This window comes from Vanessa atalanta, chromosome 4 (assembly GCF_905147765.1).
Source record: "Vanessa atalanta chromosome 4, ilVanAtal1.2, whole genome shotgun sequence".
NCBI classification, from domain to species: domain Eukaryota; kingdom Metazoa; phylum Arthropoda; class Insecta; order Lepidoptera; family Nymphalidae; genus Vanessa; species Vanessa atalanta.
In genome coordinates this window covers 6,294,031-6,307,840 of record NC_061874.1, presented here as the reverse complement: position 1 = coordinate 6,307,840, position 13,810 = coordinate 6,294,031, and the positions used below count along the sequence as shown (strand labels likewise).

Here is a 13,810-nt window from a genome sequence, read left to right as displayed (position 1 = left end):
AGCGTAAGTCGATTTTTGTCCCAGAGATTAAGGGTCGATTGCTGCACGTAGAAGATCGGTTATGGTCTTATTTTGAAGAGCTCCAGCAGTAGGTGTGCAGAAATTTAAAGAGGATTATTGAATGCATTTTATTTATTTGTTACGATTTAACAAATAATTAATTTTAGAGAGCGGAAAAAAGTTACTGGCCGAAAAAAACAAATGTAAAACCGCACGTTTTTACGCACGCAGGCGTCATTAGTTTACAATGAAATTAAATCAAAGCTAAACTTGTCATAGGTTTCGAAATTTCTAAAAATCTGTTGAATAAACGCAAAGTGTCGCGGGCGACCCACTAATTTTATATAACCTTGCTGTAAGTATATTAGATAACACCAATTAATTTTTTATTTTATTTTTTATCTTTGACCACGAACTAGAGTTTTATTTTTTAATTAAATATCTAAATTTAAGCTGATATTTGTATATTAATGCAAAACACATTATTTCTCTCGCAATAGAAAAAATCTTTATAAATTAATAAGATTTAAGGTTGCAAAAGAAACTCAGTCTATAGAGAGGAGAAGCCTGCTTTTCTAATATTAAAAATACAGATCTGTGTTTGTGTTAGAGAGTCCACTGGTTGTGTACGGTACAAAATCCGGACATTTTGCAAGTTGATGATAATTTTGATAAGTCTAATGACATACGAATATAGGTAATTTAATCTCATTATATAATTTAATGGAAAACGATATTGGAAATAATAATAACGCGCCAATCCGCTTTAATACATATATTCAGATTTGAAGGTGTGTCTCATAAACTTTCATATCATTATTGGCCGATTGTGCAGTACATATTTTATGTTAATAAATATTGAATGTGATGAACTTATTGGTTAGATAATTTAACTGTTAACATTTCCTTATATATTTTGAATTTTCTTTGGCATATATTTTACTCGAAAAAGACAAATTTTATACCATATTTTTAAACTCATAAAACTTAATTATAAACTTAATTATACCGAGCTATAAATTTTAACTAGCTTTCATAATTTCATATGGTTAGGATTATAATTTATATCTTTTAACAAGATTATTCATCAACCAGGGAACCGAAAAATACACTTTACCTACTTAGTTGAAAAGTTAAAATCACAAATTCAGTAAAATATTACGGTTTACCAATTGATAAGTTGTTAATCCCACAACTTCTATTAGACCATCTTCGGTTGAAGGCTCAGATGTACCTCCAGACTTATTCCAAGGATGAGTTCCACCCCCGTAGCTGCAACAATATAAATTAGCAACTTGACTTTTATTTCAGTGGTCTAACTATATTTTTCTGTATTAATTTGAGAAAATTATCGATACTGAGAACTATAAATTTTATATTATAAAAATATTAAAATTGAAACCAGCGGAAATAGTCTAACCTTGGAATGTTTAAGAATACAATGGCATGCACTTTATGTTCCCTCAACACGGGCGTGTAATCCTTGCCGTCACACTCCATGGTGACGAAGTCAGCCAGACCTTTCCATTTCCGCTGCATCAAGTCCTTTCCGCCGGCAGTTCCATAAAAAAGTTTATTCCTGATCCGAGAGTTGAATTTTTCGGGATGTGCCTCTAAAAAGTTACTCTCTCATAATTATGTTACAAGCAAAGAATTTAAAATAAATTTAATCTTTTGAAAATAATAATTAGCATGTATTTTGAATTTCTTGATTAGAGCATCTGTGGCTTCTTTCTCTCTAATTAAAAGTGTTTTACAATTATGAAAAGTTAAAGAGGCTCCGGTATTTACCTCTCGCCTCGTGAAATTCAAGAGCAATATGCGCGTCAACGCCGAAGGAGAAGTAATTGTTGACGACATTGAGTGGCAGCTCCGGCTTAGCGTTGCTCGTATCTTCGCCGGAAGCCGCTTCGTTGGGCTCGACTTTTAACTGCCATCGATCCAGCAACACAGTGTCACTTTCGCCGATGTGGGCCAAGATTTTGGATATCGGCTCGTCTTCGTAACCCTTTGTACAAAATAATTTACTTATACACGTAGCATACAAAACGACGTCTAAAATATTGATATCAAAACACACATGTGTATGACAACCAGTTTTCGCGAACAAAACACAAAACGATCTCGTTAAGAACGATATAAGAAAGTCTATCTAAAAATAAATCTGCGATCGTATCTGAAGCCAAATAAATTGCAAAACGTCACTCGCTTTTCTCAGGTAAATGTGAAAATATTTCTATTTTAATATTATAACATACAGAAGCAATATATTAATTCTCTTTTTATATTTGCGTATGTTAATAGATTAAAAATAAGAACCGAAATTGCCCAAAGATCAAGGGCTTGTCATTATAAACAAATGTTCGTAAATATTTAATATTTTTAGTTGAAAATATGTAATATTTTCTCTATTATGAAAATATGAAATTAAAAAATATATAAGTTTAGATAATCTACAATTTACAAAATATCAAGTTTAATAATATTTCTGATCTAAAATTATAAGATTGTCTATATTAAAGGCTGAAAGTAGTTTTACGCTGAATTAAACTTTTTTTATAAGAAACTTTAGTTAAACGTTAATTATTATTTTTATTAAAATTCTTTCGCATTCGTCAACTAGACTGTTTAATAGTATCCTTTACAGTTGCATACTGAAAAAATTGTAAAACTGGATAAAATAAGCAAATATTTATAAATTAATAAATTTTATATAAAAAATAATGCTAGTTACACGTGCATATAAATCAACGTTTTGCGGTTGTCCCCAATAGCATTCATCCGATTTCGAAGAAACTTAGTATGTTGTTATATGTACACACGCGACCGTTGTGATAAAGTGCCATTTACGCTCAAAGGTGGCACGTGAGTTGTATCGGATAATTACTTACATAAACTAAAAGAGATATCGAATAGCTTGCCAGGCAATGTATAGTTTAGATATATCAATATACATCGAAAACTTAAAGACAAATTTAGACATCATTTGTTTTGTTTTAGCCAAATAAATATGTTAGAAATATGTTCTTGCGTAAATATTCTAATTTCAAATAGTTTTATAAGACAAAAATAACACATTGCCATTTTAATCTTTCAAGCTTCATAAATATGATAAGCTTGATGTTTGAAATTGATGTACATACATGTTTATTGAAGAGAGATATTGTTAGTTCGTTCTTCGTTGATGTGGTTTAGGTAAAGCGCTTAACTAAGGTCGAAGGCACACACCGTGACCTCCTTTTAATAATGTAACTGACGTACAGATAAAATTAGTAAAACAGCGTAGAATACGACTGTCAATGGAGTATATTATATAAACGAATACGCTCGACAGTATCAGCCTATCAATTTTACTATATCGAATACAATATATATTAAAGTTAAAATTATTTACCAGTCATTGAAACAATTTATACGTTAACGGAAACGAGGACGTGAGTATTCTTTTTGAGAATATTACAATTGAATGAGTACGTTTCATATACATTTATAATATACTAGCGAATCCTTGATATGAAAGCACAGCGGCCGTAAAATTGTGAGGGTTTACACGTATATAACTCACCCCGCCCCAGCCGAGCGCTCTCGCGAGGTCATTTCCTGTGCCCAGTGGAAGCACGCCCACGGCTGGCCGCGATCCGATCCTGTCGAGTACGCTTAGAACCCAGCCGACGGTACCGTCACCACCACATGCGAGCACACGCAAATTGGGTACCTTTCGAAACATTTCCAATCTGAAAAATGAATACTGATTTATATATTTGTATAGATAATAACGGATCAAGATTAAATTCATTTCACATGTTTCTAATTCCGACTAATTTGAACTATTACAATATGTTATGACCAGATAATTGAAAATCCAGCTTTGTTACTAAATTGAACGCAGCGTGACTGGTTTGTTTGGAACAACAATGTTAAGCGTACTTAATCAATGCATGATTGAATATCTATAAGTGTAATCAAGTAATTAATCTAACAACCCTAATCTACATTTTAATACAACCATGTTAAAATGTAGATTAGGATTGTTGGATTCCAGGGGTAGTAAATGTGTATGTGTTATATATTATGTTAATACTGTTTATGGTATTGTGGCATGTGAAAACAACGACCACGTGAGTATAACACGAAGTTACTTGAAATAAATAATCAAGTTTAGTACTTAAGCAAATTATAAACTAACATTTTTAGAAATGTTAAAAAGTTAGGTGGCGGTAAGTTGAAATTTCATCGAATTGACACAAAAAGTTGATACGGATTTTTATAACAAATTAAAACTCTCAAACACGAAATGCCTGTTAACGATATTATTTGCAGCATTTTAAATGGAAAGATAGAGCTGGACATCGAACGATAACGTCCTCTACAGTACGCAAGATTCAGAAAAGGCTATAGTACTATCGAACACATCTATATTGTAGACCAAATAAAAGAAAGATAGATGTTTAATATAAAAATACTTTAATATCTTATATGAATAAAATATACCTAAGTCAATCGATGTAATGGACGCCTTCAAACATACTAATACATCTAAAATGGAAATGTCTGTCTGTTATGAAATGGACCCGTAAGTTGACAAAATCGTCAACAGGAATGCAAAGAAAAAATAAAAAAAAAACAGTTAAAAGATGTGTAACGGTCCATCCGTTACACATTCAACCGGAAAATAAAATACACTAGATTTTTTATAATTGAAGGCATAATTATGAGCATATACCTTAGTATCTTTTCGCTAAACTTCTTAATCTCCTTTCGACGGCCTACACTACAATTGTAGGGTTTTCAAAATCACACTCAAAGGCTTCATATTCCCATAAGTCCCACTCATTATTATTCTAATTACGTCTTTGAATAGTTTACTAATATTTTAAGTAAAGTAATTGCTTTGTGAAATATTAATTAGCGAATAAATAACATTGCTGAAAGCAAATAATTACCTTCTAGTTAACAATGATTACCAAACGTGTGTGATAACAACCGAGACGAAGGCACGAAGGCTGTATGTTTACAAAGCGTTAGTTTGTACTTGGCATTATTAATAATACGGGACTTAAGAAACTTATAAAGTATGCAAAGTTTGCAAATGTGTCTACAGTATACAATGGGAAACTCTAGCTTTGTTTTGTAACAGTAAACAGTTGGTCTATATGACTATTCAAAACAAATATTAGATGAGAAGGTATTTATTTTATAAATTTATTTGTTCCCCTAAAAATCTATTATATATTACACTGTCTAAAGTGATATTTTAGACTACACAAAATATAAGTCCACGAGAAGGTCCTAAAGCGAAGATTTAAATCTACTCAAGGAAACCATTATGTTCTGAACAGTGATGGAAAATAAGAAACCAAGTAATATATGAAAATATTATCTTGAGTTTATAAGTTAACTTTAACATATTTTAAAAGGTTATAGCCTCCTTTTCTCGGTTCACATTTTGATATTCGTCCTGGGAATACCAGAACTAATTACAAGAGCGGCCGCAAGAAGCTCTTAGCTCTTAGTTGTTAATATGTTTATGTTAGGCCACTAACAAAACAACATAATATTTGATTGTTTAGGTCGATAATAACTCGATATGTTTGTTTGTTATTAGGCATAACCAATCTATTACTGTTATTGTTGGTTCTCATCTTTCCTTCAACATGGACAAATGTTTTTTCCCCAACGAAAGTAATCAATCCACTTCGCGTGAAAGAAATATTGATTTGTAAATATGGCCTCGTTAATTGCTATAATAAATTTAAAGGAGCTAGTTGTATATCAGACTTGTTAATAAATTATCAAGAAACGATCTTTTTTTAATCATATATTTTAATATTTTTGTCCGTATGATTTTTCGATTATTTTTATTGCGGTCCGTGAAATGCCAATAATATTCTAAGATATTATATATAATGATATATAAATCTACATATATAGTTACAATTAATTACAAGTATCCATCTGTTAATAAAAATATTGTAGTAGAGTAAATATACATTTTGTATTACACTGCGCACTTACGTACCAACATAAGCAAGTTTGTAATTCATGATTTAAAAATATATTATATTGTTTTTGCCTGGCAAGTGTGAGATTACACACAACCATTTATCTAAATCGTAAGTCTTTGCGAAACTATCGTAAGCGTAGTCAAACTGTCTTTAGTTAGGAATTTCCAAAGCGAAACAAAAAGTAGCTATTCTATTCAATGTATGTCTCGCTATTTGGTATCTATTTGAATATATTGAACGTAGTTTAACTCGGTTTCAAAATCAATAGCCGTTACACTAACAGGACGATTTTTCATATATACGTATAGTATAACGTTTTTAATTTTACGACGAATAATATTCAAATCAGATATAAAATGTTAATTGACTAATGGTAATATTGCAATCAAAATTAATCTTATATAGTATAAATTACTTCCCACGAAATATGCGTAGGCCCAAGAGAGAAATAGTTTTAGTAATGAGAAGACATAGGAGAAAGTCACTTTTGTTATAATGAAACTGTGTAATTAGAAGTTTGTGCGTCATTTATTATTTCGTTACAAGTAACCTGAAATACACGTGACTATCGAAACATTATCTTTACGTTTTTATTTAGTAAATGCGGACCATTAACATGTTACGAACAATCAATATAACATAAAACACATTTTATTCAACGATAAAAATATAAAATGGCTGATAAAATTTTCGCACCATATTTACTGCATAGAGTAAAACTATCTGACATTTCACATATATACACACAGACAGTTTGATCAAGCCGACACTATATTTCTACTAGATGCGCTGTGCATTTGGATGATACATGTCTGTTTAGTAAATATTTCATGCCAATGAAAAAATTACTTCATAAAAATCATCTTCAGTTCAGAAAATGTTCGGAATGATGATGCTTTTTCAAATTCCGGCAGTTGTTGCTTTAATGCGTTCAGACATTACCAATGTTTCCAGCTTTAAATATTAAATGTGGATTTCAAATGCTCGTGTATGTTACAAAGTGTGTAGAGTATTTTAAGCGTGTAGCGTTTTCTTTAAATAAGCTTTAAGTAATCATTTTCATACTAAGAATTATTGTTACGTAATTAAATTTTAAACACATGCATTTGTTTCTACTATCTTTATATTTAATCAATGTTTTGTTTATTTCGACAAAAAATATAATTAAGGTAATTTGTACGAAATTTTTATTTATACGATGATTTGCTATTTGCGGTTGTCGTAATGTCTTTTTTCTCTTACAGTTCACAAATTTTTAGTCGTCACTTTTGTTTACATATACAGAATATTTTAAAGTGATATTTAACGATAAAATTTAAATAAATATAGAAATACACTTGAGGGTAATGAGCCTTCATTTTTCCTTATTCAAGGATAAATTCTATTTTTTTAATAAAAAATGCCTCTTGAAATGTTGCGAATTCATTCTCGGTTTATAACACGGATTTAAATTTACGATATACCAACATATTTGCTGAACGTGAGCGTATTATGCACGTCTTAGTTATTTCCTGCGGTTCCAGCATAAGAATGAAGTTCATGCGAAAAATGTTAAAATATTTAAATTGTTACTGTCATTTCAATATATATCAAGACGAAAGCCATTTCGCTGTTACTGGATCACTTTTATAAAATAGTGTTAATGTTTATAAGTAAAGTATTTAAATTAACGATAAAATAATACTAAGCAACTATACCATTAATCTATAATAATACACAGTAACTACGATTTTCCTCTAGCATCATACATTGAAACATTTTAAAGGTAATAAATAATCGATTTACCCTGGTCCCGGTCCGCCTTGAGTGAGATCGAAAACTTGTCGAGGATTAAGTAGCCATTGGAATTTCTGCAGCAGTCTCACACCTTGATTGCCTCCGCTCTTGGGATTTATAAAAACCAGTACTGGTTTAACATTGGCGGTCGGAATTGGTTTAATTACGAAAGTCTTTTGTTCGCTTTTAGAATCTTTTCCTTTTTTCTTTGCTGTGCTTTTCTTTTTTGGTGATTTTCTTAAAGACGATTTAAAGCTACCTCTTCTCGGCAGTTTTACTATCCACGACGGAGGCACAATTATGTTGGATTGCGTACCTAAAAATATTTTTTATTCATAAAGTTCTTAAGAAATTTAAACTTTATTCGTCATCATCATATTCAACGTACCCAAAGAACATTCTTCCCCTATCCTTTGCAAATTGAAACAACTTTCTTTATTATGGTAAGCGTCTTTACACCAGGAACAACTTAACGCGACGATTTCCTTTGAACTAAAAGATAATTTGGCTTGGAGAGACTGAAAAATAAAATATTTTGTTATATTACAATACAACCCTACAAGTAAAAACTTCAAAAAGCAAACAAAAAAGTATTAATATAGTTAAAAATAGCTTCTCATAGTAGCAACACAGCATAAATACGCACACTATCACCAATTTCATCGTGTAATTCTATAGCCTTGTCTACAGATCTTTGAGGTATTAGACACCAGCCGCAGCAACTGCGCCAAAATGACTGTGACAACAAAACAATCATGCAACACACATGCAAAACAAATACTAGTAACAACGAATGAAATATACATTAAAAATTCAAAGGACAATAACAGGTTAAATTATCTCCACGTTCTGAAAATCCGAATGATCATTGGTTCACGGCAGCCGATGGTAGCCGATGTCGCAATATGCGACCAATGAACGACCAGATTAATTCTTTATTTTTGTAAGTTAATTAATGATTGCTAAAACATCGTGAAATTGTTCGGTCACATTATATGGACGTGAACTTAATATATTGTTATTGTCCTTTATTGCAAGAATCATGCATATAATATGAAATGGGATTGATCTATGTTAAATGGAAATATACTCTCAGTAGTAGGTAATAATAATAAATATTATATGACACATTGAAAAGGTTCGTTTGCTATTTAATGGTGGGCTTTGTGGACGATATGCTAACGTGTCATTAAAAATGAAATTTTAATTTTGAGTTAGGGGAACCGAACAATATTTTTTCGTGTCTCATGCAAGGCAAATGCAAATAATTTCAACTCGACAGAAGGGTTGGCTAGCGTATACTCGATAACATAAAGCGATAACTCTTACTCTATAGTAAGTAAGAGGAGCGATCGGTATAAGGATCGAATTATTTAGAATATTCTATAATACTTTCTATTGAAAAACAAGTCAGAGTTTTATTTAATTTTTATTATTTTTATCCCGTTTTGTTTTAATTTATTTTTTTGTAATCAATAGCGTTACACAAATTATTTGTACATTTTGATATAAGTTAACTTATAAAGCCACACGAGATACTATCATGAAATAAAATAAATAACATAGTTCAACGGAGGTATATAATGAAAATAGAACAATATTTATATTTGCTAAAAGATATTCACAACTTTAGAATACATGTACGTACGAGTATTATTAGTTAATTCTTACAGTGCAATTTAGCAATCTGGTTTTTGGGTTGAATATTGGGTTATGTCAAAGAGAACAAGTCAAGATGTTGATATACATTGTTGTAATTTCGTGTCAGACGTATTATAATAGAATTTTCAGCATACTTTGAGTTTGACTTAAATACTATTAAGTCAAACTCAATAGTTTACTTTACTCTTTAATAGTTGCTTGTTTCAACAAATATATACAAGTTCAACAGAGTAAAGTAGGTATAGAGATATCTAATCAGATGTATGTGTGGGGAACCAACCCACCCAAAAATCTTTACCAGTGTCAGCCAAACTCCCGCATTAAATCTACCAAATTGTAATTTCATGTATTCCCAATTGAATGTGATAGAAAGAAGATAACGTCGACGGTCCAATTATTATTATAAGTTTTGATGGCTAAGTGCTTAAAACACGAAATCTCAATTGTAATCCGAATTTATATATCACCATGACTTCTAACGCCCTTATTAGTAGTCAATCTATTTCTTTGAAGTAAGGAAATTACTACTGAAGTATTTCTTGTTGTGTTACAAATTCTCTAAGCTTTGTAACATTCTAGAATTCGCAAGTAGTGTAGCGGATTAATTTTCAAATTTTCCAAATTCTCTTTGACTAGAGAGGAGACATTTTACCAAGCAACGTGAAATTTTAAAGTCACTCAGTCCACATTTCTGTTTGAAGGAATCCTTAAATTTTTATACTATTGTTACTGTGGTATATAATATTTCACATATTTGTCTAGTCATAGTTTATACATTTATTAAGAAAGAAAGTAACAGTCTGTAAATGACCCACTACTGTGCTAAGGCCTGCTCTCAGTTTCAGGAAGTTTAGGAGCTAATTCTACATTGCTGATCAATAATAATAATGGATTGGCGGATACCCATGTAGCAGATTTTCATCTAACACACGCTGGTGTTTTAGTTCACCGCCATGATGAATTATAAATACCGAGTTTAAACTCTCAGTATCTGGTTAAGATTCAGTTGTTCTAACAATTGGGCCATCACGGTTCTTATTTAATTACTTTAGCAAAATCCGATCATTTATATATACTATTATTATTAATTAACCTTTAACAAAGCCAACGAGACATGAAGGTTACAGCCGCCTTGTCCAACATCTTATTAATCTAGCGGAATTTACCTTCACAATAATTATTGTGAAATTAACTTAAACTTTAAAATAATACACCAATTAGTACAAGTAAATTTTATATCTATTTGTTTATTCAACACGAGATTGATATAAATTGCTCATTTACATAGTTACTTATGTAATGTACATCGGAGAACAAGTTTTTTAAACTATCTTGTTCCTCACATTTTATAGACATCGAAGTATCAATAAATCAGGCTTCGCGTGTAACTTTATATACAGTTAAGTTAGCAAAGTTTATAAAAGAGAGTCTTTATGATAAAATGAAGAAAAGTTCAATGTGTATTTTTTAATTCAGAACTAGGAGGAAGACTTGGTTTCTTTAGATTTTGTTGAATGAAATTATCTTGTAATAACAGTTATTATTAGACTTTAAACTTATTATTACATTATCAAGGCGCTGTCAACAACGGTATTTCAAAAGATAAGTCTTAAAATGATGGTTTTTGCTTCAGAAAAACTGTTTTTCTATACAATAATCTACTTAGGTAACAACGGAGATATACATATTTTAACATCAACGAAGGCAGGCAGGCCTAGCGGCAATGACACACACATTTACGCTGACGCAGGTGCTTATTGGGTAAGTTAGCTTCACTAATTAATTACGTGTGCTTAGTGATAAGGTGAAAGGTATATACCACATATATGATAACTACCATATGTGTGATAGACATTGAAGGCTTGCTTAGCAGGCCAGACGTTGCGGCGTCATGGTAGCATATGTAAGCGATTTCGTGGCGTCCCACTACGACGAATAGGATACCGCTGGTCTAGTGTGCAATCTGGCAGTGAGCCAGACGTAAATATACACGCGTGGAATACAGAAAGGCTAATTCCAGCATCAAAATAAAAAAAAAAACACTAGATGACTTTTATAATAATTAATATGAATAAAAAAGTACTTCAATGTGCTTTTGTTAGATATAAAATGCATATTAAAATACGTTTTGAACGTATACAAAGCCTAAGGCGATAAACAGTTACGCAAACGCAAAGTTCACCCCTGAACTTTGAAGGCAGGATTGAAGCTGACCACAAAGCGAATCGCTTCATTGAACTATACAATTGAAAATACCTTTCATATGATAGTTTCACTATCAAAGGTGGGATTTAAAGCCAAATATTATTTTAGTAGCGCAATATTGAATTCCAAGTTTATTTCGATTGGCGTTCAATATTAAATCAACTAGATAAATTTGAAATGTAAATCCTAAGATTGTTATAGTCCAAAGTTATGTGTTAATAACGTAATGAAAACTATTTCTATATTTTAAGCTAAAATAGCTAAATTCGTTTGTAATAGAGACTTCACAGTATGTATAACATGACAAATAAATTTGAATAGGTACTGTGGTAGGGTTACTACGTCACGTTGTCGAAACAAATATGATTTGCACAACCATGTTGAATGAAGATCATCAACTAGGCTCGTTAGTACGTTACAAATGAACAAATTTAAATAATCAACCACATGGAAACTGATCTTAATGGATAAAGTTATTTGTAAGCAATTTATAAAGGAGTATAAGTACTTAGCAACAATTTCGTGGTCCTTTTTGTTGTATGACAGGATGATAAATACGTAAATACATTTCACAAGATACTAGATATTACAAAATGATTTCTTAGAAATGTGAAAATTTGCGTAATAAACGGTTGAACGGGTTCAAATTAATTTAGGTTCGTTGTAGTAATAAGATTTATAGAGATAATATTAGAACAGGGAATCATTTTAAATATGTTTATTAAATATAAATATTTTTTAATAAATTATAAATAAAATTCTTTTTTATCATAAAAAATATGATTGTTAAACTTTCAATTCAATAAAGCGATGTAACTAGATAGTATTACTTAGTATCACTGTAAAGGTGTATTAGTTATAATTTATAGCTAATAAATATTAAAAAGTTTACAACATATATTTTTATTGGGACCTGCAAATAGCTAATCTTTCTATTATAATTTTAGTATTGCTATAACTTCATTTATACGAAAATATATTTGCCATTTTCTTTTGCAACGTAGTTCCATTCGATTAAATCCTTCAGAGAGTTTGCGATTATTTGTGCGTCATATAGTAACGGGGATCACGGCTTAATGTTAGCATTGATGTACGCTATACTTATCCGTAAGCACAACATTCAGGTCGTAATATCGGTGTTGTGATAGTCGATAGATATAACGACCAAGAGACACTACAATAGACTCGAATCAGTATGGAAGTTTTTAAACAACTATCCTATCAACCGTTATAACCTAACCGTGGCAAAAAGACGCATCAAAATTTTCGAATGTAATTTATTGTATTTTTTATATAGATATAATATAAGATATAGATCTTTTAATTTTACCGTGCCTATGTGAATAATAACATAATTGTTTTCTGATTAGTCACGTTATACAACAGTAACGAAGTGAATCTACTATATTTAGTTCCTAAATGGCTAATGGTCAAAATAATTATCTTACAGAGGCACTCTTATTTCTTTAACAATTTGCTTATAAATTACGTTATTGATTTAACATGATTGCATTTGCATACATGAAAGGTAATTGGCGCCAAAATTATCTTTAGGGGGAGCAGACGAGGTGCGGCAAATAGCGACTTTGCATTTACATACATCGACAAATTCACATTGAAATTCTTACGAGTAAATTGTACCAAATATATACCAATAACATCCTACTCGGAAACTTATCGGGAACAAAATGAATTAACCTCGTTTGAGTTTCTATATCATAAATTATAAAAAAAGTACGCAAACTTTATAACACTGCTAAGTATGATAAAATACTTAAAAATTCACTGTGTTTTTAAATAAAATATTAAATTTGGTTTCTCTCGTATACAGCAGCTGGCCGTGAATTGTAGTTTTATTCTCTTTTCCAAATTTGAATACAGAGTTGGTTTAATGTCTGGGTCTTTTATTCCGGAAAATGAACATGTTTGTCTAATTAATGCAAACCAACATAACATCTCATGACTAGCGAACCCCATGTAAGTATGAATTTGGTTATGTAAGTATTTTGAATACTATTATTTTTACCACAGATTCTTCAACCGGTAACATGTAGACATAATAATATACTAAATATTCAAATGAAATATTACATAACCAGCCGTTGCTTTACATCTAATAATATTTTATAACGTAAAAGTTATCTGAATTCCTAATCTAAATT

At 30.8% G+C, this 13,810-nt stretch overlaps 1 protein-coding gene across 5 annotated transcripts in view; it reads right to left on the bottom strand.

The window, feature by feature from the left end:
• The window catches only part of LOC125077562 (eye-specific diacylglycerol kinase), a 167,391-nt gene that overhangs the window by 6,316 nt on the left and 147,265 nt on the right, over nucleotides 1-13,810 (bottom strand). For 4 of the 5 annotated variants that reach the window (XM_047689502.1, XM_047689503.1, XM_047689505.1 and 1 more), the window contains 7 exons: nucleotides 8,428-8,517; nucleotides 8,170-8,299; nucleotides 7,791-8,097; nucleotides 3,566-3,734; nucleotides 1,792-2,008; nucleotides 1,421-1,613; nucleotides 1,170-1,272 (listed from right to left, as the gene is read on the bottom strand). In XM_047689502.1, coding sequence (XP_047545458.1) covers nucleotides 1,170-1,272; nucleotides 1,421-1,613; nucleotides 1,792-2,008; nucleotides 3,566-3,734; nucleotides 7,791-8,097; nucleotides 8,170-8,299; nucleotides 8,428-8,517 — 1,209 coding nt within the window. The remainder of the gene's footprint in view (nucleotides 1-1,169; nucleotides 1,273-1,420; nucleotides 1,614-1,791; nucleotides 2,009-3,565; nucleotides 3,735-7,790; nucleotides 8,098-8,169; nucleotides 8,300-8,427; nucleotides 8,518-13,810) is intronic. The other variant, XM_047689504.1, reaches the window with a different exon arrangement.